General features: G+C 40.0%; 1 protein-coding gene across 1 annotated transcript in view; it reads right to left on the reverse strand.

The window, feature by feature from the left end:
- otog (otogelin) overlaps positions 1-23,859 on the reverse strand; it is a 228,381-nt gene that overhangs the window by 147,796 nt on the left and 56,726 nt on the right. Inside the window, 1 exon segment of the mRNA XM_073050064.1 lies at positions 23,110-23,275. Coding sequence (XP_072906165.1) covers positions 23,110-23,275 — 166 coding nt within the window.

Consider the following 23,859-nt stretch of genomic DNA (forward strand, 5'->3'; position numbering starts at 1 on the left):
TGTGAGCAATCAATGCATAATTTATTTTATCTTAACTAATTTATATTCCCGTTGAAAATTTGAAATCCGTTGTCACTAATGATTGATCACTCATTGATTACAATTGAAGTTATTCAGAAACTGATTACACATCGATGAATCCAAAAATCATGCAAAAATTCAAAATTTCTAAAATAATCGACCCATTGTTGTTCTCTGAATCATTCAGAACATAAAACTTAGTTTTGTTGCCAACTGAACAGTGCAACCAACAACTAAGCAATAGTAAGTAGACTTCTGTGTAGACTGTAAGCACAAGAGATTCTGTAGATGCTGGAAATCCAGAACAACACACAAAAAATGCTGGAGGAACTAAAGGAATAAACAGTTGATGTTTAATGCAGTGACCCTTCTTCAGGAATGGGGAAGAAGCTGGTGCGGGGGAGGGGTAGGGAAGGAGTAAATGCTATAAGGTAATAGGTGAAGCTGGAAGGGTGGGGGTGGGCCGATGAAGTAAGAAGCCGGGAGGTTATACGTGGAAAATGTAAAGGGCTGAAGAAGACAGAATCTGATAGGAGAGGAGAGTGGATCATGGCAGAAAGGGAGGTGAGCACCCAGGGGAAGTCATAGGCAGGTGAGGAGAAAAGAGGTACAAGGGGAATCAGAATGTGTAATGAATGGAGAGGAAATGGGGAGTGGGAAAAATTACCAGGTCAGAGAAATCGATGTTCATTCCATCAGGTTGGAGGCTACCCAAATGGAATGAGGTTTTGTTTCTCCAACCTGAGAGTGGCCTCAGTAGAGGAGGCCATGGACCAACATGTTAAAATGGGATTGGGGATTGGAATTAAAATGGTGGGCCACCAGGAAATCCTACTTATTTTGGAAAGGGTGAACATGCTCAACAAAATGGTCCCCCAGACTACATTGTATCTCACCAACGTAGAGGAGGCCACATTGGCAACACTGGATACAATAGATGACCCCAACAGATTTACAGCTGAATTGGTGTCTCGCCTGGAAGTACTGTCCTACCACCAAGCACATCCTTACCATCCCATCACTCTCCTCTTTCTACAAGAAATGCTCCTGCTCCCTCCACAATTCCTTTATGTGTTTGTCCCTTTGGTCACTCCCATATCGGAGGTGTAACGCCTCATATTCTATCTGGGTAGTCTCCAACCTGACGGTATGAATATCAATTTTTCTAACTTCTGCCCATTCTCTCCCTCTCCCTTCCTTCTTCTTCCATTCCCTACTCTGGCTCTCCACTTACCTGTTCTTTTCCCGTCACATACTTAACATGATCCCCTGGTGCCCCTCCTCCTTCCCTTTCTCCCATGGTCCACTCTCCTCTCCTATCAGATTCCTTCTTCTTCAGCTCTTTATCTTTTCTACCTAACAGCTCCCAGCTTCTTACATCAACCCATCTCCACCACCCACCTGACTTCACCTATGACTTTCTAGATTGTAATCCTTCCCCCCCCCCCCCACCTTCTTAGTCTGGCTTCTTCCCCCTTTCTATCCAGCCTTGAAAGAGGGCTTTGGCCCGAAACATTGACTGTTTATTCCATTTTGTAGATGCTGCATGATCTGCTGAGCTTCTCCAGCATTTTGTGTGCAGTAGTTTGTACAAACCAAAGTATATGAAACATTACCATATAAGCAGTCCTCCTAAAGGGTTATCAGGGAAGTTTATTCAGTATAAGATAGTACACAGATATTATTGGACACCAACTAGACTCTACAAAATGGGGATTGTTGATAATCATTTATGCTGGAAATGTGAAAATGAGGTGGGCACATATTTTTACATGATTTGGGAGTGTTCCATGGTTTGTCCATTTTGGTGTAAAGTTCTTGATTTATTGGGGAATTGGTCGGGTCCTAAACTGCCCTTGTGCCCACGGCTTTGTCTCCTGGGTGATAGGACAATGATACCTAATGTAAACAATGACAAATTTACTATTTTAAAGGTGGGTCTCATCACAGCTGCAAGAATTATATTGCAAAACCGGAAAAAAAAAAACAGATGTCCGACTGTGAGGGAATGGACTAAGGAAATGGTTAAGATTTCATCATATGAACACATGTTGGGAAGAATTAACAGTGAGGGAAAAGTGTAAGACACATGGGATCAATTTTGGTTGTATGTTAATTTAAACTTAAATTAGAAGTTTTTTCTGTTTCTTAGTTTTATATGTTTTCCTGTCATGGGATGGCTGTGTAAATATGCTGTACTGTATCTGCTCTATGATATGCTGTGCTGCTTTGTAAAATAAGAATAAATAATAATAAAAATTTGAATTACAAAAAAATAAGGGTTATCAGGGTTTCTGGGGCAGTACTGCTCAAAGGACCAGAAAGGCCTCCTCTGCATTGTGTCACTAAATAAATAAAGTATGTTATGAAGGATGAACAGCTCTGATGGGCAGAAGGGTGCAAGGTTGCCCTTGTCCCCCTCCCCTGGGAGAATTACAAACCATTACTGTTGCCAGGCTGTTAATGAGAGAGAAAGAGATGGAACAAAACATACTGGGACTGGAACATTTGCTTCAGACAAGGGCGAGATAACACCGGGGGAGAGAGACCATATTATGACTCCTGTAAGACTCACGGCTCCGGAGAGGGCTGTTTACTTGGTACTATTCTGTTCATTAAAATTCCTCAGTGGACAACCGGAGTGGGCTGGTTTGATGGGCTAAGCTATTCAAAACTGATTGACACCTGAGACCCCGTGAGTAGGGATAAAAGTGAGGTCTGGGGAGACACCCCTCAGACGCACCAAGAGACACTAGTGAGCACTGCTTAAGTGTTGGAACCCACGAAAAAAGTGTGGGGCATCGGAGACCGAATGAAGGATCGGTCAATTTTAACTCACAGGTTTTATAGCAAGGCCAGTGGGGGCTTGTGTGTGTGTCCACCCTTGCCTGGGTGACGAGTCCACCATAGAAGAACGGTCTAGCTAAAGGACAGAGGGGTCATACCTGAATGGCCACAACACATCGACGGATCAAGAACGTAAAGGAAGGTTTGACAGGCTGTCACTGTACTCTCTCTCTCTCTCTCTCTCCAACAATTACAACACATCGACCAACAACTACCTCAGCCTGTATGAACTGAACTGAACTTTATATTCACATATGACAATTCATTATCCCCTAGACATCGATAGAGCTTGTTTATTATTTATTATTTTTATACCCACACTTTTAGGTTTAGTATTGCTAATGTGTATTATCTGTATATTTGCATTGTTGATATTGATTTGTATATTTTACTAATAAACACTTTTCAGAAAATAGTACCGGACTCCAACGGACACTTCTATCTTTGCTGGTAAGACACCCAGTTACGGGGTACGTAACAAATAATATTCCTAAAAGAGGCAGCATAGAAAGTCCAAAAGTACTTTGAAATTGCTGCAATACCTGAATGATTAAACACAAGAATGCTTACCATCTTAGATAGTTGCAATAGCACCAGTATAACTTCAATACAGTATATTTAGTCATGTGCTTCATGCATTGAGTCAAATTGTTGTCAATCATTAAAAAGGAATTAAAAGAAAAATAATACTAAGATTAAATTTCCCCATGTAAATTCATTATATGTTCCATGTGCATTTGGAAGATCAAAGGTTTTTTTTTAAAGAGTATCTAAAGTTTGAAGGAAATGAATTCCCCTATTTTCCAAATAAATTTGTTGAAGGGTAGAGGAAGAGTGAATTAATCTGGGTCAGATTTCAGCAACAATCTCAAAACAAAAGTCTGCCTGTCTCTAAATGCTAAAGCAAAGACTACCTGCAAAATGAAGCAAGAGTGACTGGAGGCCTCACTGACCAAAGATTGCTGAACACAAAAGTACTGTAATCGCTTTCATTGCAATAATTCCTTATAACTGTCTAAAACTCATCTTTATTGTCCCACCTAATGAAGTCAATGTTTGGAAAAAGTATGCAGCAATTGTCATATTTCCAAAGTCCACACCACTCTTTCATTTTAATTACTGGATATGAATTTGTATCTATTTTGTTTGAAAACTCATAAGAATGTAGAGGTAGATTTTCATGAATTATTGCTCAATTGATGGATTTATTAATGTAGTCAATGTTTGATGTTATCAACTTTTTTGTCAAAATAAAGGGGTTTACTTTACAAACTAGTGCAAAGCCATCTTTTAAACCAGCCAAATAAAATGTTTAAAAATGAATAGGCTGGTTTTGAACAAAGTATTTGAAAAATGCAACATTATTCATTCCTCAAAAATACTTTATTTGCACATAACCTGTGGAAACCTAACAACAATTATTCAGGAGTAGCACGTGTCTACTTTTAAACTGGAAACAGTTCTTCAAGGTTAATATCCAAAGGTGAAATGGCCAAAAGTTTTGTTTTAACTTATTCTGGATACAACAACCTCCTGCTATGCCAAATTAAGTATGTACAAGATTTCTGACATTAAGAACACAAGTCTTACATCTATTCCTGATCCTACAAGATATGCACATTTCACTCCGTTCATTAAGAAATAGGACATGTAATGCAAAGAGAATTATGTGCATAGAAGATGAATGAATATTTAATAAAGAAGATTATATCAACACATCTCATGGTGAACTGCTTAATTGTGGCACATGATCCTCCCCGCTGTTCATTAAATTTTAAAGAAATAAATGTGATTTACCATGATCATTCTGAAGAGCTGTCATTCTTATTTGAATACGCCTGCTCCCTGGTTGCTGCATTTATGTACTCTGGGATTTCATGTCAACTCTTCTATACATAATTCTACATTGTTCCTCAACTCTGGAGAAAGTACTGGAGTATAATCCGACTTTTATTTTTTAATTGAATATATGATCTTAAGCTTATTTGCTATCTTCAATAGTTCCCCTAAACTTTACATTCTGCAAATGGCAAAAAGCTTCAGCAGCAAGTGCTTTCCTTCATATCGATCATATCCAATGTATAAATGATAATCCAAATGTAACTGACTAACTAAGCCTCACACTCCTCCCCAAGCACTCTAATACCAGCTATTATCCACTGGAATAAACTGAGCCAACAGGCTGTACAAGGCTGATCAGCATCTGAATCCTAGCTGGGGTTAGGTAGACTTGCATGATAATGCATCATATATTTTTAAAAAGAACCAAGTTGTTCCTAATAGCTCCACAATATAGTTATAATGAAGGTCACTGAAAGCTACTGCAATAATTAAAAATAAAACTCGTGAAACCTGCCAGGCAGCTTATTTTAAAGCAGGATATAGAAAAGGTTGGAAATGAAGCTGCTGGAAATTTCAGACATAGAATAAATAGATATTAACATTCACTGGTCATTATATAGGCTGCCTGCCTTAATTGTATCAACAAATTATTAGCAAAAGATGCAATATATTTCAAGGAACTAGTTATGAGTCAATTGTTAATTCACTTTCAATTGGCCAAATTTAAACAAAATGTGATCTATTAAAACATGCAAACATCTAAAATGTTATGTTCACCACTAATTATTATGTAATCAAAATTTGGGACTTTGCCACATGCATAACCAAATATGCAAGTTTCTGGCAAACCTGTCAGAATGTTTTGATGAAGCATTTTACAGATGCTCCTGACTGTTGAATGTTTCCAGTATTTTTTTGCTTCATATTTTTATTAACTACATTTTCCGTAAAATTTCCTACCCTTTAAAAACTCTTCCCCTTCATGTACATGTCCAAGTGCTATTTAAGATAAGGAAGATTTCAGACTCCACATCATTTCAGGCAGGGAATTCTAGAACTCTTGCTCTCTGTGTGAGGATTTTCCTAAACGACGTCTCTAATGATGCCTGTCATTTTAAATCTGTGTACTCTGTTTTCTGAGTTCTTTACTAAGTGGGAATAGTTTTTTTACAATTGAATCTCCCCAAGGCTTCACCTGTTCCAAAGTAAGCAACCCACCTATTTGAGCTTTCCTCAGAGCTACAAGTTGTCAGTCCTGGGTATATCTGCACAAATTTCTGCAAACTTTCCACATCAATTTCAATCTTTGTGCAATGTGGTGACCAGAATTATATGGAATATTGAATGTGTGACTAAATTCCAGTGTGAGTTTCTGCATTCATATTTCATACCTGAAAAATAAAGGATAGCAAACCTTATACCTTTTCAGTCACCCTATCAAAATTGAAGGATTTACTTTTAAAAGATCTATGCACATATATTTCAAGGTTCCTCTGTTCTTACACACTTACAATATCCTTGCAATTCATAGCAATTTCATGGATCTACTAGCTGCTACATCACAGATGGCTGACATGAAAATTTATATAAATAGTACAATTGGACATATTGAAGGTTAGCATTGTTTGTTAAAGAGAAATCTCCATTCTCTGGAAGCTGAAACCTGATTTGGTTCTCATGAAACTAATATGAAATATCAGTTTTTCAATTCTGTTACTCAAAACCACTCAAAAATGAATAGATTTTTTTTGGGAGATGAGTTGGCAGATATCCGAAATATTTTCTCACAAGCAACCACTGTATTTCACAAAGAACAGATTGTGCACTGTAACAATATTAAAAGTTCTTTAATAAAGTTCTGAATAATTGCAATAACTTCCAGTTGCCTGTAATTTCTTAATTAATTTCTGATTGCCGTTTGATAAAAGTAATCGTATGTGGCCTGAAGATTTTAGCCACCAGATTTTATGCCCCATCAAGAGCATGTAAATCAATTGCTGCACAAATTCCTTCCACTGAGAAGTTGATGATATTATGGTTACCATTCACAACTACTGAGAGAAAGATAACTGAATACTTAATACAAAACTATCAGAATACTTGTAAATTTTATTGCACATATAAGATAGATTTTAAATGTAGCTGACAAAATCAACCCATCTTTTATATCAATTGCTAAATTTTGGAATCAACAGCAATTAAACAGGTCAGTCAGAATCATCATCCATTTTTATCCCATCTTCCAGCACGTAGCTTTGTCTGAATGATTTATGTGCTCCTCTAAATGCTTTCTTCGGCAGTTTAACGGGGGCACGACTGCGCAAGCGCGTGTAAGTCGGACCATTAGGCAGCGGGAGTATTTAAAGAGAAGTTTGTGGAAGTAGGTCATTTTCTTCAGCAGTTTAATGGGGGCACGACTGCGCAAGCGCGTGTAAGTCGGACCGTGAGGCAGTGGGAGTATTTAAAGAGAACAGTAGACGGAGCAGGCGATGTTGTAGTGGGCGACGGAGTAGAGGGGGACAGAGTAGGAAGGCTTTGTCTCGAGAGGCTTTGGCGAGCAGAGGCTGAGGACGAGCTTCACTCCAAGTGAGGTAGGGCCGGGTAAGTTCCTTTTAAAGGAGAAAGTTTCAAAAGTTGAGGCAAGTATTGGGTAGGTCATGGCAGCTGAGATCGGCCCCGTGGTTTGTTCATCCTGCAGCATGTGGGAAATCAGGGATACTTCCAGTGTCCCTGACAACTGTGTGCAGGAAGTGTGTCCAGCTGCAGCTTCTGGCAGACCGCATTAAGCAGCTGGAGCTGCGATTGGATTCATACTGGAGCATCCGCGATGCTGAGAAAGTCGTGAATAGCATGTTCTGTGAGTTGGCCACACCGCAGGTAAAAGGCTACACAGGCAGAAAGGGAAGGGGTGGCCACTAGACAGCGTAGCAGTAGGCAGGTAGTGCAGGAGTCCCCTGAGGTCATCTCCCTCCTAAACAGATATACTGTTTTGGAAACTGTTGGGGGAGATGTCTCATCAGGGGAAGGCAGCAGCAGCCGAGTTCATTGCACAATGGGTGGCTCTGCGGCACAGGAGGGAAGGAAAAGGAGTGGGAGAGCTATAGTGATAGGGGATTCAATTGTAAGGGGAATAGACAGGCATTTCTGTGGCCGCAAATGAGACTCCAGGATGGTATGTTGCCTCCCCGGTGCAAGGGTCAAGGATGTCTCTGAGCGGCTGCAGGACATTCTGGAGTGGGAGGGTGAACAGCCAGTGGTCGTGGTGCACATAGGTACCAACGATATAGGTAAAAAAACGGGATGAGGTCCTACAAGGTGAATTTAGGGAGTTAGGAGATAAACTAAAAAGTAGGACTACAAAGGTAATAATCTCTGGATTACCAGTGCCACGTGCTAGTCAGAGTAGAAATAGGAGGATATTTCAGATGAATACATGGCTTGAAAAATGGTGCAAGGGGGAGGGATTCAAATTTCTGGGGCATTGGTACTAGTTCTGAGGGAGGTGGGACCGGTATAAACAGGACGATCTGCACCTGGGCTGGACTGGAACCAATGTCCTAGGGGGAGCGTTTGCTACTGCTGTTTAGGAGGATTTAAACTAATGTGGCAGGGGGATGGGAACAAGTGCAGAGAGACAGAGGGGTGTAAAATGAGGGTAGAAGCAAAAAGTAGTAAGGTGAAAAGTAAAAGTGGCAGGCAGGCAAATCCAGGGCAAAAAGCAAAAAGGGCCACTTTTCAACATAAATGTATAAGGGCTAAGAGTGTTGTAAAAAGAAGCCTGAAGGTTTTGTGTGTCAATGTGAGGAGCATTCGTAACAAAGTGGATGAATTGAATGTGCAGATAGTTATTAATGAATATGATATAGTTGGGATCACAGAGATATGGCTCCAGGGTGACCAAGGATGGGAGCTCAACATCCAGGGATATTCAATATTCAGGAGGGATAGGCAGGAAAGAAAAGGAGGTGGGGTAGCATTGCTGGTTAGAGAGGAGATTAATGCAATAGAAAGGAAGGACATTAGCCTGGAGGATGTGGAATCGATATGGGTAGAGCTGCATAACACTAAGGGGCAGAAAACTCTGGTGGGAGTTGTGTACAGGCCACCTAACAGTAGTAGTGAGGTTGGGGATGGCATTAAACAGGAAATTAGAAATGCGTGCAATAAAGGAACAGTAGTTATAATGGGTGACTTCAATCTACTTATAGATTGGGTGAACCAAATTAGTAAAGGTGCTGAGGAAGAGGATTTCTTGGAATGCATGCGGGATGGTTTTCTTAACCAACATGTCGAGGAACCAACTAGAGAGCAGGCCATTCTAGATTGGGTATTGAGCAATGAGGAAGGGTTAGTTAGCAATCTTGTCATGCGAGGCCCCTTGCGCAAGAGTGACCATAATATGGTGGAATTCTTCATTAAGATGGAGAGTGACATAGTCAATTCAGAAACAAAGGTTCTGAACTTAAAGAAGGGTAACTTTGAAGGTATGAGACGTGAATTAGCTAAGATAGACTGGCAAATGATACTTAAAGGGTCGACGGTTGATATGCAATGGCAAGCGATTAAAGATCACATGGATGAACTACAACAATTGTTCATCCCAGTTTGGCAAAAGAATAAACCAGGGAAGGTAGTGCACCCATGGCTGACAAGGGAAATTAGGGATAGTATTAAGTCCAAAGAAGAAACATATAAATTAGCAAAAAAAAAGCAGCACACCTGAGGACTGGGAGAAATTCAGAGACCAGCAGAGGAGAACAAAGGGCTTAATTAGGAAAGGGAAAAAAGATTATGAGAGAAAGCTGGCAGGGAACATAAAAACTGACTGTAAAAGCTTTTAAAGATATGTGAAAAGAAAAAGATTGGTCAAGACAAATGTAGGTCCTTTACAGTCAGAAACAGATGAATTGATGATAGGGAACAAAGACATGGCAGACTAATTGAATAACTACTTTGGTTCTGTCTTCACTAAGGAGGACATAAATAATCTTCTGGAAATAGTAAGGGACCGAGGGTCTAATGAGATGGAGGAACTGAGGGAAATACACGTTAGTAGGGAAGTGGTGTTAGGTAAATTGAAGGGATTAAAAGCAGATAAATCCCTAGGGCCAGATGGTCTGCATCCCAGAGTGCTTAAGGAAGTAGCCCAAGAAATAGTGGATGCATTAGTGATAATTTTTCAAAACTCTTTAGATTCTGGATTAGTTCCTGAGGATTGGAGGGTGGCTAATGTAACCCCACTTTTTAAAAAAGGAAGGAAGAAAAACCGGGGAATTATAGACCGGTTAGTTTGACATCGGTGGTGGGGAAAATGCTAGAGTCGGTTATCAAAGATGTGATAACAGCACATTTGGAAAGAGGTGAAATCATCAAACAAAGTCAACATGGATTTGTGAAAGGAAAATCATGTCTGACGAATCTTATAGAATTTTTTGAAGATGTAACTAGTAGAGTGGATAGGGGAGAGCCAGTGGATGTGGTATATTTAGATTTTCAAAAGGCTTTTGACAAGGTCCCACACAGGAGATTAGTGTGCAAACTTAAAGCACACGGTATTGGGGTTATGGTACTGATGTGGATAGAGAATTGGTTGGCAGACAGGAAGCAAAGAGTGGGAGTAAACAGGACCTTTTCAGAATGGCAGGCAGTGACTAGTGGGGTACCGCAAGGCTCAGTGCTGGGACCCCAGTTGTTTACAATATATATTAATGATTTAGACAAGGGAATTAAATGCAGCATCTCCAAGTTTGCGGATGACATGAAGCTGGGTGGTGGTGTTAGGTGTGAGGAGGATGCTAAGAGGATGCAGGGTGACTTGGATAGGTTAGGTGAGTGGGCAAATTCATGGCAGATGCAATTTAATGTGGATAAATATGAGGTTATCCACTTTGGTTGCAAGAACAGGAAAACAGATTATTATCTGAATGGTGGCCAATTAGGGAAAGGGTGATGCAACGAGACCTGGGTGTCATTGTACACCAGTCATTGAAGGTGGGCATGCAGGTACAGCAGGCGGTGAAAAAGGCAAATGGTATGTTGGCATTCATAGCAAAAGGATTTGAGTACAGGAGCAGGGAGGTTCTACTGCAGTTGTACAAGGTCTTGGTGAGACTGCACCTAGAGTATTGTATGCAGTTTTGGTCCCCTAATCTGAGGAAAGACATTCTTGCCATAGAGAGAGTACAAAGAAGGTTCACCAGATTGATTCCTGGGATGGCAGGACTTTCATATGAAGAAAGACTGGATCGACTAGGCTTATACTCAATGGAATTTAGAAGATTGAGGGGGGATCTTATTGAAACGTATAAAATTCTAAAGGGATTGGACAGGCTAGATGCAGGAAGATTGTTTCCGATGTTGGGGAAGTCCAGAACGAGGGGTCACAGTTTAAGGATAAAGGGGAAGCCTTTTAGGACCAAGATGAGGAAACATTTCTTCACACAGAGAGTGGTGAATCTGTGGAATTCTCTGCCACAGGAAACAGTTGAGGCTGGTTCATTGGCTATATTTAAGAGAAAGTTAGATATGGCCCTTGTGGCTAAAGGGATCAGGGGGTATGGAGAGAAAGCAGGTACAGGGTTCTGAGTTGGATGATCAGCCATGATCATACTGAATGGTGGTGCAGGCTCGAAGGGCCGAATGGCCTACTCCTGCACCTATTTTCTATGTTTCTAAATGCTGTCAGTGTCTCTGCTTCTGCCACATTCTCAGGTAGTATTTTCCACATTATGTTTCAGAGGCTGAGAACAGATTCTTCAGCTGCAAAAATCTAGGCCTGAAGCGAGCTGCTGGGCAGCATGTTCTGGGACTGGTGTGATTCGCCGTGGCAGAGCCCGGGTTGTACTGAGGTACGATCCGCTGTTAGGGCAATTTAAACGTGGGCTCAGATAGACTGGGGGCTACTCTCTCTGCGGCCCTGAGGCTGTGAGACTGCCCCCAGAGGCTGTGCTTCATGTCAATGACCTTTGCAGCGATTTGCCCGGCTGATATGATGAACTGAATACCAGGGTTTGGACCTACTGGCTGCTCCGGGAATTTGGATCTAAGGACACAATTTGGTCTGGAATGCTCTTCTTGTTGCTCGCTTCTATTGTTTGCATGATTTGTGTTTTTTTTCCCTCTGTCTCTGAGCATTGGGGGTTGGTCTTTATTTTTTCACTGGGTTCTTATGGGGTTCTTGCTTTGAGGCTGCCTGTAAGCAGACAAACTTCAAGGTTCTATAATTAATACATTCTTTGATAATATATGTACTTTGAACCTTTGAGTTATATTGGATATTGGTGATACTACATCCGGAGGACCTTGAAGTAGAGATCTCCTAATTCAAGCAAGGCTGTTAATACATTAAAGCAGTTCAGAGGTTGACAAGACCAATGTCTGGAATGGATATTTTGCTGTATGTTTATATCTGCTGAATTGCAGCAGAGTGTGACATAATTTGATTGATAGACTTTAAATTCTGAGCTCAGGATAGAGTGAACATGGAGAAAATATTTCCTTGTGGGAGCATCAAGAGCTGGTATCTACCATTTCAGAATAAGGTACTCTCATTTAAGATGGAGACACGGCAAAATTATTCTCTTAGATATAACAGAATCTCTGAAGTTCAAATTTCAGTGGGAAAAATGGTGGAGGCACAATATTTGAATATTTTTAAGCAGAGGTCATTAAAATGCTTGTTAAGCTAGGATTGAACCATTACTGTGGGTAGAGAGGAATTCTGAGCTGATGTTAAAATCAGGATCAGCTATGATTTTATTAGATAGCAGAGCATTCATACTCCTAATTCTTATGTTCCTACGTTGCATACATTTTAATTATTTACTTAATTTTAAGTGCCCTTAAATGTTAAATGCACTTAAATTTTTAAATCCTAACAGTTTTGACAGCTAGCAACAGTGGTAATAGGATTTTACAATTGTAATGGGACATTCTCACTCATGCAAACAAATCTTGTAATAAAGGCGTACAGTACATACTACATGTGCCTTCCTCATTGCTTGTTATACCTCCGCGCTGGCCTTCAGTGACCTTTCACAAACTTACCTGGATCTTTTTGAACATCAGCACAACAAAGTTCTAATCATTTCGGACTTCTTTTATGACTTGTTCACCAAAGTAGGTGACCTTAGATTTCATCTCATCATATTTTATCAGCCATATTCTTGCCCACTCACTCAGAAAGCATATCCACCTGAAACCTCTTCACATTTTCTCATAATTCCCTTTGAATTTTGTGTCCACAGCAAACTTTTGATGCCCTATTGGTTTATATAGGTTGTCAATAACTGGGGCAAAGAACCAGTTCCTGCTGTACTCAGCTATTCACCAACCTGAGAAGGATCCATTTATCCTCAATCTTTGCTTCCTATTTAAAACCAATTCCCAATCTACATCAGCACATTACTCTCAAATATTTGTATTTTAACCTTGTTAACTAATGCTTTATGGTTTCCTTCCAAAAGCCTTCGGGAAATCTAAGCACACTATATTACATCCCCACTTATCAATTCCTAACACCAACAAACTTCAACAGATTGATTAATGAAAGAAAATTATGTTTAACCAATGTAGGCAACACTCAATCCTACTATTCTTTTCAAGATGTTTAATTATCCCTTACTTTATTGTTGGTTCCACATTTTCCCCTCAGCCCAAGAGGAGCATTGATAGCTGAAACGAGCACCAACCTACCCCGGCAACAATGAGGCCATGTTCAAAACCAGCAGTTGCCTAACAGGCCAGTACTACTCATTTTCTCTTTCCCTTTTCTTAAACAGTGAGGTCACATTTGCTACCCTCAATTTAAATACAGAGTATACAGAAGTTCTTGAGATAATAACCAGACCATGAAATGGCTCCGAAGCCACCTCTTTCAATAGTCAGGGAGGAAGATCATCAGTTTCATTATCAATTTTAAAGTTCACCAACTGCTTGAGTATAAAGCTTTGACTAACAATTAGTCTTACAGTTGTTCATTCTCACTATAAACATATCTAGTTGTTAATGTGTATCCTCATTTGTGAAATTAGATACCGTACGTGTGCAATTATTTTGCGAGGCAGTCCACATCTGCCTTCACTAGAATTGCATTTTTTTAAACTTACCTACAACCATGTTATTCTTACTTGAGGGACACAGGCCAAAATGAATGAGCTTTGACGGGAACCTTGGTCTCTTTGGGCCAGTTGGGCTGGAAGTTCTGCTTCCATGTTGTGTGATTAATGACTCTGTCTTTCACATTTCTCTTCAGTTGATACTCACATTCCATCCTGCCTTTATCAACTCCTTGGTCCTCCCTTACTGCATTCCCAGTGCTTACTACTAAATCTGGCAATGTTATGGGCCTCTTGTTTTGATTTAATCTATCTTGAATTTCTCTAATCAACTACACTTGAAACACTTTTCTTTTTAGGTGTCTGCACTTCATTACCTTATCCATTAATTTCAAAGAAGGCCTATTCATGATTGTACCATTCAATGTATTCTCTCAATCATCTACAGACAATTCTCTTGCATCTTTAAAAATTCCATTATTTTGATTGGAAACCTCACTTAACATTGAACCATGTCACTTACAAACCGAATGTTAAATTCTACATAATGATCACTCGCCCACTAAAGGCTGCTTAACAACAAAGCCAAACTACCCTTCTTCAATACACAGAACAAAATTGAAAACAATCCTTTCCCAAGGTGGTTCCTCAACTTTTTAATCAAGGAAGGTGTCTTGAATACAGTCCATAAAGCCAACTTCCACCTCAGTACAGTAAATTTGATTTGTCCAGTCTATATGGAGGTTAAAGTCCCAAAACTGTGTTACACACACCTCAAACTTCTTGCTTGTGTCATGCACAATACAACTAGTATGTGATATCCCATAAAAAATTCTACCAATATTTTCTGCCTTATGCTGTTTCTTAGTTTGATCAGAATTGATTCTAATTCTGCATCACAGCTTGTCATGTAAAGTGCATCAATCTCGACCCATATTAATAGCGTAAAACCCACTTTTTCATTTTGCCTCTTCTACCAATTGTTGAATCCACTCTACGATTTAGCTGCCAGCGTTAGTCACAGAAGACTTTTCCGCAGAGACAGATCACACCTGATAACTTATATTCTCACTATTCATTCAAAGGGGGTGACAAATCACATATAGGAGGGAAACTGAAAAACTGTTTGAATAGTGGCATAACAAAAACGTCAGCAAAGGAAAGAGCTGAGTATTAACTGCAGGAGGAAGAAACCGGAGGGCCATGAGCCTGTCCTCAGGGAATCAGAAGTGAAGAGGGTCAAAAACTTTAAATTCTTTGGCATTATCATATCAGAGGATCTGCCCTGGGGGGACAAGCACAGAAGTGCCATTACAAAGAAGGCATGATGCCTCTACTTTCACAAATTCGGCACATCATCTAAAACTTCGATAAACTTCCAGAGATACACAGTGGAGATTATTTTCACTGGCTGCATCACAGCCTCAGATAAAACATCAATGCCCACAAAAGGAAGAGTGGAGGTTTCTTATGCTGGGGAAGTCTAGGACCAGAGGGCACAGGCTCAGAATATTGAGTATACCTACAAGGGGGATGCTGCAAGAAAACAGCATCCATCAGGGATCTCATCACCCAGGCCATGCTCTCTTCCCACTGCTGCAATTGGGAAGGAGGTACAGAAGTGTTGGATTCGACATCACCTGGTTCAGGTACAGTTAATACTCTTCAACCATCAGGCTCCTGAACCAGTGTGGATAACTTCACTCAACTCAACTCTAAACTGACTCCACAACCTATGGACTCACTTTCAAGGACTCCACAACTCATGTTGTCAGTGTTATTTATTTACTATATTGTTTGTTTTCTTCTTTTTGCTAAATTTGTCTTTCTTTTGCACATGGGTTGATTGTCAGTCTCTGTTTACATGTAGTTTTTCATCAATTCTATTGTAGTTTTGTTCTACAGTGAATGCCTGCAAGAAAATGAATCTCAAGGTAGTGCATGGTGACATATGCATACTTCAATAATAAATTTACTTCTAACTTTGATTCATGTACTGATAAAGGAGGCTAAGTAATGTCTTGAGAGGATATATAACATTTTGAAAAGCATAGATAATTGAAGTCTTTTCTCAGAATACTAAATTATTTAATTCTATTTCTCTTTCTCTTTTTTAACATCCTTTCCTGCCTAATCTTTGTTATTTTCAATGTCCCTTGAAGTTTCCAATCATTTCTCTGTGAAGCTAGTTTAATTTTATCCCCAATGGTACTAGAAACAAGTACACAACTTGTCCCTCCAACTTTTACATCTTTTCCATCCTTTTCTTTTAAATGTGTTTCTGGTACTTTTGCAGCCTGTGATCTACAGTTTGATGGGGTTTTTTTTGGCCCCTTGAGCAATCTGGCATTTAGCTGTCTCTAAGAAGATTTTAGGAGGCAACCAGCCACCAGGCCAAGAAGCTTAGAGCTGATCTTGCTGATTAAAGCATTGAGGAAGATTGAAAATATTGTGGTGGGTGCAAAAGATGAGCACTTGTTCAGTGCCATCTACCAGCTTCTTGCTCCTTGCTTCTGGAGGAAGGTGTCTTCATTTTTTCTCTTTCTCCCTCTCCCTCCCCCTCCCCCCTTTCTCCCACCCCACCCGCCATTCAGGGTGGCCTGCAAGTATGCACATTGAACTGACTGAATATGGACTCTTTCAATTTTGTGTTTTATGTTCTGTGCTTTCACTCATTCTTTCTTGCTGTTTGCGTGATTTGTTTTTTGTTTTTTTTTTGGTATGTGCAGGGGTGGTAATGTTCTAGTCCTGTGATTGTTGTGGTGTGGCTTTTTGCAGTTGACACTTTTCTTTGAATAGGTTCCATGGTTTTCTTTGTTCATGGCTGTCTGTGTAGAAAAGGAATCTCAGGGTGTATACAGCATCAATACTTTGCTAATAAATATACCTTGACTCCTTTCAACTACAACCAATACCATCAAACAAAGACCGGCATCGAACTTCCTCAGATGTAATCTGCCTGACTTGTGTAGGTCTAATTAGACCATCAGTTTGCTATTACCATGTGGAAGGAAAGCACGGTGTAAACTTTTGTTTTGCATGCCATTCATACAGGTTATTTTCATCACATCAGTACGAGGGAAAGCACTAACAGAGTGCAGAATAAAATATTCAAGTTACAGATAAAATGAAGTGCAGATAGACATTAAAGTGCATGGCCTTGACAAGGTAGATTGTGAGAACAGAGCCATATTATGTGAAACATAACAGCAGGACAGAAGCTGACCTTAAGCCTGGTGAAATGTGCTTTCAGGCTTTTGTATCTTCTGCCAGTGAGAGTGATGAAGAAGGGACAATGTCCAGACTGGATGATGTCTTTGATTATGCTGACTGCTTTACCAAGCCAGTGACAAGTATACACAGAATGTGGAGAGGAGGCTGGTTTCCATCATGTGCTGAGCACGTCCACATTGTCTGTAGTTCCTTGCAGTCTAGGGCAGAGAAGATAACAACCCAAGCTGTAATGCATCAGAATGGGATGCTTTCCATCGTGCATCCAAAAAAATGGTGAAAGTCAAAGGGGACATGCCAAATTCCTTTAGACTCCTAAGGATGTAAAGGCTAAATATTCTCAATTTCCTCACTTGTAGACCCCAGTCAGTTTGGATTGGCAACAAGTTAACAAATTTCACCACACATGCCGGTGATAAATCTGATTCCGATTCTGATTCTGAACATCTCTTCCACAATCACCATCAGCACACGTGCTCCACAAGGCCATTCCCACTGCTCTACTCACTTTATACTTATGACTGTGAGGTTAAGTACAGCTCCAATGCACATTTAAGTTTGCTGAGGACACCACTGTTGCTGGCCAAATCAAAGGCGGTGATGAACAAGCAAATAGGAGGGAGACTGAAAATCTGGCTGAGTGGTGTCACAACAACCTCTCAATCAGCATCATCAAAATAAAGGAGGTGCGTATTGAGTACAGGAGGAGGAAATCAAAGGTTCTGGAGACAGTCCTCATTCGGGGAAGAGAGGTGGAGAGGATTAGTAACTTTAAATTTCTCGGGATTATCACTTCAGGGTCCAGCATGTAAGTGCCTTTACAAAGGCACAGCAGCTCCGTATTTTCTAAGAAGATTACTAACATTTGGCATGCCATCTAAAATTTTGACTAACTTCTATAGAGGAACACTGAAGAGAATACTAACTGGTTGCATCATAACCTGACATGGAAACATCAATGTTCTTTAACAGAAAAGCCTACGAAGTGTAGTGGATACAGCCCAATCCATCACAGGTGAAGCCCTCCTCTCCACTGAGCACATCTATATGGAGTGCTGGTGTATGAAAGCAGCATCCATCAGAGGACCCCCACCATCTAGGCCATGTTCTCCTCTCACTGCTGGCATCAGGAAGGAGTTACAGGAGCCTCCAGGTACAGGAATAGTTAACCAGCACAACCACCTCAACCAGCAGGGCCCTGAACAAGAGTGGATAACTTCACTCTCCCTAAACTTAACTGATTCCACAACCCATGGACTCACCTTCAAGGACTCTTTAATTCGTGTTCTTAATACGTACTATTTATTTATTATTATTATTATTATTATTATTATTATTACGTTCATTTTTCTCTTTTGTATTGGCTGAATTTGTTGTTTTTAGCACATTGGTTGTTTGTCAGTCTTTGTGCAGTTTTTCACTTATTCTATCGTGAATCTTTATATTTACTGTGAATGCCCACAAGAAAATAAATCGCAGGGTAGCACTTGGTGGTATCTATGGATTTTGATAATAAACTTACTTTGAACTTTGATGAGCTTTCTTGGCCACAGTGTCAACACTGAAGAAGAATTTCAGAGCTGTATTCTTTGATAATAAATGAACCTTTGAACAGGAGGAGTCTGAGTGGGCTATTGCTGTCGGCTTGCTGTGGTCTCTGTGCTTCTGTAGTGTCGGGTGAAGTTACCAGGATTCTGTTTTCATGGATTGGACTATTGCGATATTGGACTGTGGACCTTTTCAGATGGTTTTTATATTCTGTGTTTTTCACCTGTTCCTTTTCAATTTTGTTGTGTGAGGGGAGGGCGTTTGGGGTTCTTGTTGCATTCTGTTAGTTTTTTTGTGCAGGGGAGGGGTTGTTTGGGGGTCAATGTTCTTGTTGCATTTTATGCAGGGGAGGGGGGGTTAAGGTTAATGTTCTTGTTCCATTTTGTGTGTGGGGAGGTGGTTGGGTGTTGCCTTTTGGAATGCTGTTCTTTTTCATGCTTGGGGCTGGGTTTGATGTTTCTCGATGAATGACTTCCATGTTCTTTCTTTGTTTCATGGCTATCTGGAAAAGATGAATCTCAGAGTTGTATATGGATATATACTAAGTGAACCTTTAAACCTTTGAACATGGTTGGACCAGGTCAATTTATTGGTGATATTCATTCCTGGAATGTGAAGCTCTCAACCCTCTCAACCTCAGCACCATTGATGTAAATATGAGCTCTCGCATCATCCCCATTCCTGAAGAAAATGACCAGCTCGTTTGTTTTGCTGCCATTGAGGTTGCTATCATGACATCATGCTCCCTAACTGCTTCCTGAATTCTGATTCATTGTTAATTGAGATTTGAACCCCTATGGTAACATCTGCAAACTTCAGTTCTATGGACGTCAGTTGTCTCAGAAGGAAGTCTAGAGCTTTAGAAACTGAAGCAAGCTTTTATAAGTGACAACATTCCACTTATCGATTTATCTTCATGCCCATCTTTTACTCTCCACTTGCTTATTTTTGCATTAACTTCAAAATTATTATGTTCCTTCACCTGGTGTAACAAGCTAGTTTTCAGCGGACCCTGTTCAGGCAGGGAAGCTGCAGTTCGCCAGTGGGACGTGGCAGGATCAGTTTCTTGCACTCGTCTTGATTACAAACATGTTGACCTTCACATGTTTTGAGGAAGCAGGGAGGCTGCAGAAGAACAGATGAGGAGGATAGGCACAGCGGTGGCAAATAAAATACAGTGTCGGGAAGTGCATGGGCACACATTTTCATAGGAGGAACAGAAACATAGACTATTTTCTGAACAGGGAGAAAATTCAAAAAAAATCTGAGCTGCAAAGGGACTTGGGAGTCCTCGTGCAGGATTCCCTAAACGTTAGTTTGCAGTTTGAGTCAGTGGTGAGGGAGGCAAATGCAATGTTAGCATTGAATGCGAGAAGACTAAAATATAAAAGCAAGGATGTAATGCTGAGGCTTCATACGGCACTGACGAGACCTCACGTGGAGTATTGCGAGCAGTTTTGGGATCCTTATTTAAGAAAGGATGTGTTGACATTGGAGAGGTTTCAGAGGAAATTTTCAACAATGGTCTTGGGAATGAAAGGCTTATTGTGAAAGGAGCGATTGATAGTTCTGGGACTTTACATGCTGTAATTTAGAAGGATGAGGGGGATCTCATTAAAACCTAGCGAATGTTCAAAGGCCTAGCTAGAGTAGATATGGAGAGAATGTTTCCTGTCATGGGGGAGTCTAAGACCAGAAGGCACAGCCTCTGAGTAGAGGAGCATCCATTTGGAACAGGGATGAGGAATCTCTGTAGGCAGAAGGTGATGAATTTGTGGAATTTATTGCTACATGTGGTTCTGGAGGCCAAGTCATTTGGAGTATTTAAGGCAGAAGTTACTAGGTCCTTGATTATTCAGGGCATGAACAGTTATGGAGAGAAGGCAGGAGAATAGGTTGAGAGGGAATTGGATCAGCCTTGATGAAATGGTAGTGCAGACATGATGGGCTGAATGGCCTAATTTGGCACTTATATCTAATGTTTTATTCACAGATCACTGCTACAAAGTCCAGAGATAATGTGAGATGTGAAATACACTGAGTAGAAACACCAGTGCTGTTACTGTGTGCCAAGTCTGAAATCCGCTGCCCACAAAAGGAAAATTCTGATTCACTGTTACATCATCTCAAATCCATAGCCTTTGAAGCAGCATTTTATAAACTGTATTTTATTACTCTAATTAAAAAGTAGTGACAGACAACTACAAGATTCATAAGCATTCACTAGTGCATATCATGCACTATAATTGCCAACAAAGAACGTATTAGAATTTACTTTCTTGCAGCCAATTCATTAGAGGCTGTAATGGATAATCAGTTGGATAATCTGTCTCCAGCAAAAATCTAAAGTGCGTACATATGATATTCTGAAATGAAAAATGCTGTTTTGATGTTTTTGAATACATTCAGCATTGAACTCAAACACCATAACTTCAACAAGAAAACCCTCAAAATCTCAAAGAAATACCTGAAATACAGATATGCTAAGTCTCAGCAGATCCATCGATAACTAGCAAGGGGCGTGGGGAGTTCCATCCAATCCTTACAAGGCAGGTAGCAGTGAAATTGCAATCATTGCTAGGGGCCTCCAGAACCAACAATTCCTGCCCCTAATGTTAATACAACACTTCATCTACTGGGCGGTAGCCCAAAATAATGGCCGGTTTCCATAGTATATGATTCTGTGAGTGCAAGGATGTAGTTCACACTAGTCTAGAGAACAATGTATCACTCAGCCACATATTATATGATGGTTCTGTAGAACCACACCTTCCAGTTATTTATCCTCAATAAGTATCCACACGAGATAAGAACAGAAGAAATAGGAGCAGGAGTCGGCCATGCGGCCCGTCGAACCTGCTCTGCCATTCAATAAGATCATGGCTGATCTGGCCATGGATTCAACTCTACATACCTGCCTTTTCCCCATAACCCTTAATTCCCCTACTATGCAAAAATCTATCCAACCTTGTCTGAAATATATTTATTGAGGTCGCCTCCACTGCTTCATTGGGCAGAGAATTCCACAGATTCACCACCCCCTTGGAAAAAGCAGTTCCTCCTCTTCTCCATCCTAAAACTCCTCTGTTGAATTGTGAGGCTATGTCCCCAAGTTCTAGTCTCACCTACCAGTGGAGTCAACTTTCCTGCCTCTATCTTAACTATCCCTTTCATAAATTTTATATATTTCTATAAAATTTCTTCTCATTCTTCTGAATTCCAGTGAGAGGATATAGATGAATAACTAGATAGAAACATAATTGTCATGAAGAAAGATTTTCCTGATGATTGCAGCATCTAATAAATCGTAGTCAAAAATATAAAAATCTAAAATCTCTAACTTATGAATCAGATTTAAATCACAGTATAAATCCCTCCAGCTCACTTACGCACTTTTTTTCTGCTACATTGACTTTCATTGTTGAATATTTAATTTCTGGAATTCACAACAAACTAGAATAATAAATTACAGCAATAAAGCAGACTAATTTAACTGTTTTAATAGTAAAATGGAGAAAGTTATTAATACAAATAATTACTAAAGTTGGAATCATAACGAATGTGCATGTGGATAGATCATAAGCTCAATTTAAATGTTGTTCAACTTTACAGAGGTTTTATGGCTGTGGCAAATTACAAATTAATTTAGAGACCTGAATTTTGACCCATTCCTTATCTGTAGGCAGAGTTATGGAATCCAAGCAAACCATTACGCTGCATTTCGTTAATTATTTCACTCTACAGTAATCCCTGGGCATAATACAACTCAAACATCAATGAGAGGACAATAATGCCAAGTAGAAATGTCCTCCAGTTATTATGTATACTTGAAAATAATAACTTCAAAGATGTTGATTGCCTCAGTTTATAAGATACGTCATGAAAGACGGCAAGCTCGTCTAGAAAGTCAAAAGCCCAAAGCACCAACTAAGAGTTCCCTACAGGAGCCCATCGCTCTACATATACTTCTCACAGGTATAAGCATTAACGAGGTATAACGTATGGCTTTAAAAAGTACACTGCCCATGACTTGATATCTTTGAAGTAAAGCACAGAATCTCCACCTATGAGATATTAAGTGCTGCCAATAATATTAAAAGCAAATACACATCAGAATGCTGATCGCTGGACACCTGTACAATCAATCATTTGTAAAGCTTTGTCCTTGCAAAAGTACATTATAGTTTTAAGTTTATCAGCTGTGCATGTCATATTTTAATATCCATCTTAGACAATAAAGTAACATACTGTAATTCATACACAAGGAAATCTGCAGATGCTGTAAATTCAAGCAACACACACAAAATGGTGGTGGAACACAGCAGGCCAGGCAGCATCTATAGGGAGAAGCACTGTCGACATTTCGGGCCGAGACCCTTCATCAGGACTAAATTAGTCCTGACGAAGGGTCTCGGCCCGAAACGTCGACAGTGCTTCTCCCTATAGATGCTGCCTGGCCTGCTGCGTTCCACCAGCATTTTGTGTGTGATACTGTAATTCATGCTATCTTTTGCCTTCTTATATCATTGCTACACATCACTATTTAATGCAATTAGCCACTCACCCAGAGGGGCAAACACAGCCAGATAGACATGGCATGGAGTCAGGGCATGGAGTGTTCAGGAGTAGATTTCCACAGGTCTCTCTGCATCCTGCTCCTGCATTTCTCTCAGATCCACCTACCAGAGCACTGCAGTTGTAGTATATTTGGCCTGGTCCACATTGTGTATCTGTAGAATCAGATCATTATGTTAATTATGTTTTTCTTCAGTTTAATTGAAATAACAAGCTTTGAAAAAATAAATGTAATATTACTTGCTTTCAAAATCTCAAAGTTATTTGATTGTCAAAAACTATGTAGATGCTGGAAATCTGAAATAAAAAACAGTATGCTGCAAACATGCAGCGGTTCAAGCAATATAACTGAAGAGATCATAATACGTCAGAGACCTTTCATCAGAACTAGAGAAAATCTTCCTTTCCAGATGCCTGTTGAGTGTTTCCAACTGTTTTTATTTTTACCTCAGTTTTATTTTGTGCTTGAGTAAGTTTTCAGGACTTAAGCAACCTCTAACATCAAGCTTAAGATTGGAAGCAAGTCAGGAGACTTGCTGTTCATCGTAATCAAGCCTCAAATTGTGAAAGTACTAGTTGTCACTGCAGTAGAAGTAGGTTCTGATGGAAGGTCACTGGCCTAAAAAGATTAGTCGATCCCCTCATGGATTTGTTAAGCATTCCCTGTCTTTGTTTCAGATTTTCAATATCTGCAGATTAAATGTTTAAGTGCTCATGACCTACAGGATAGACAGATGTA

Source organism: Hemitrygon akajei, chromosome 6, assembly GCF_048418815.1.
Source record: "Hemitrygon akajei chromosome 6, sHemAka1.3, whole genome shotgun sequence".
In the NCBI taxonomy this organism is placed as follows: domain Eukaryota; kingdom Metazoa; phylum Chordata; class Chondrichthyes; order Myliobatiformes; family Dasyatidae; genus Hemitrygon; species Hemitrygon akajei.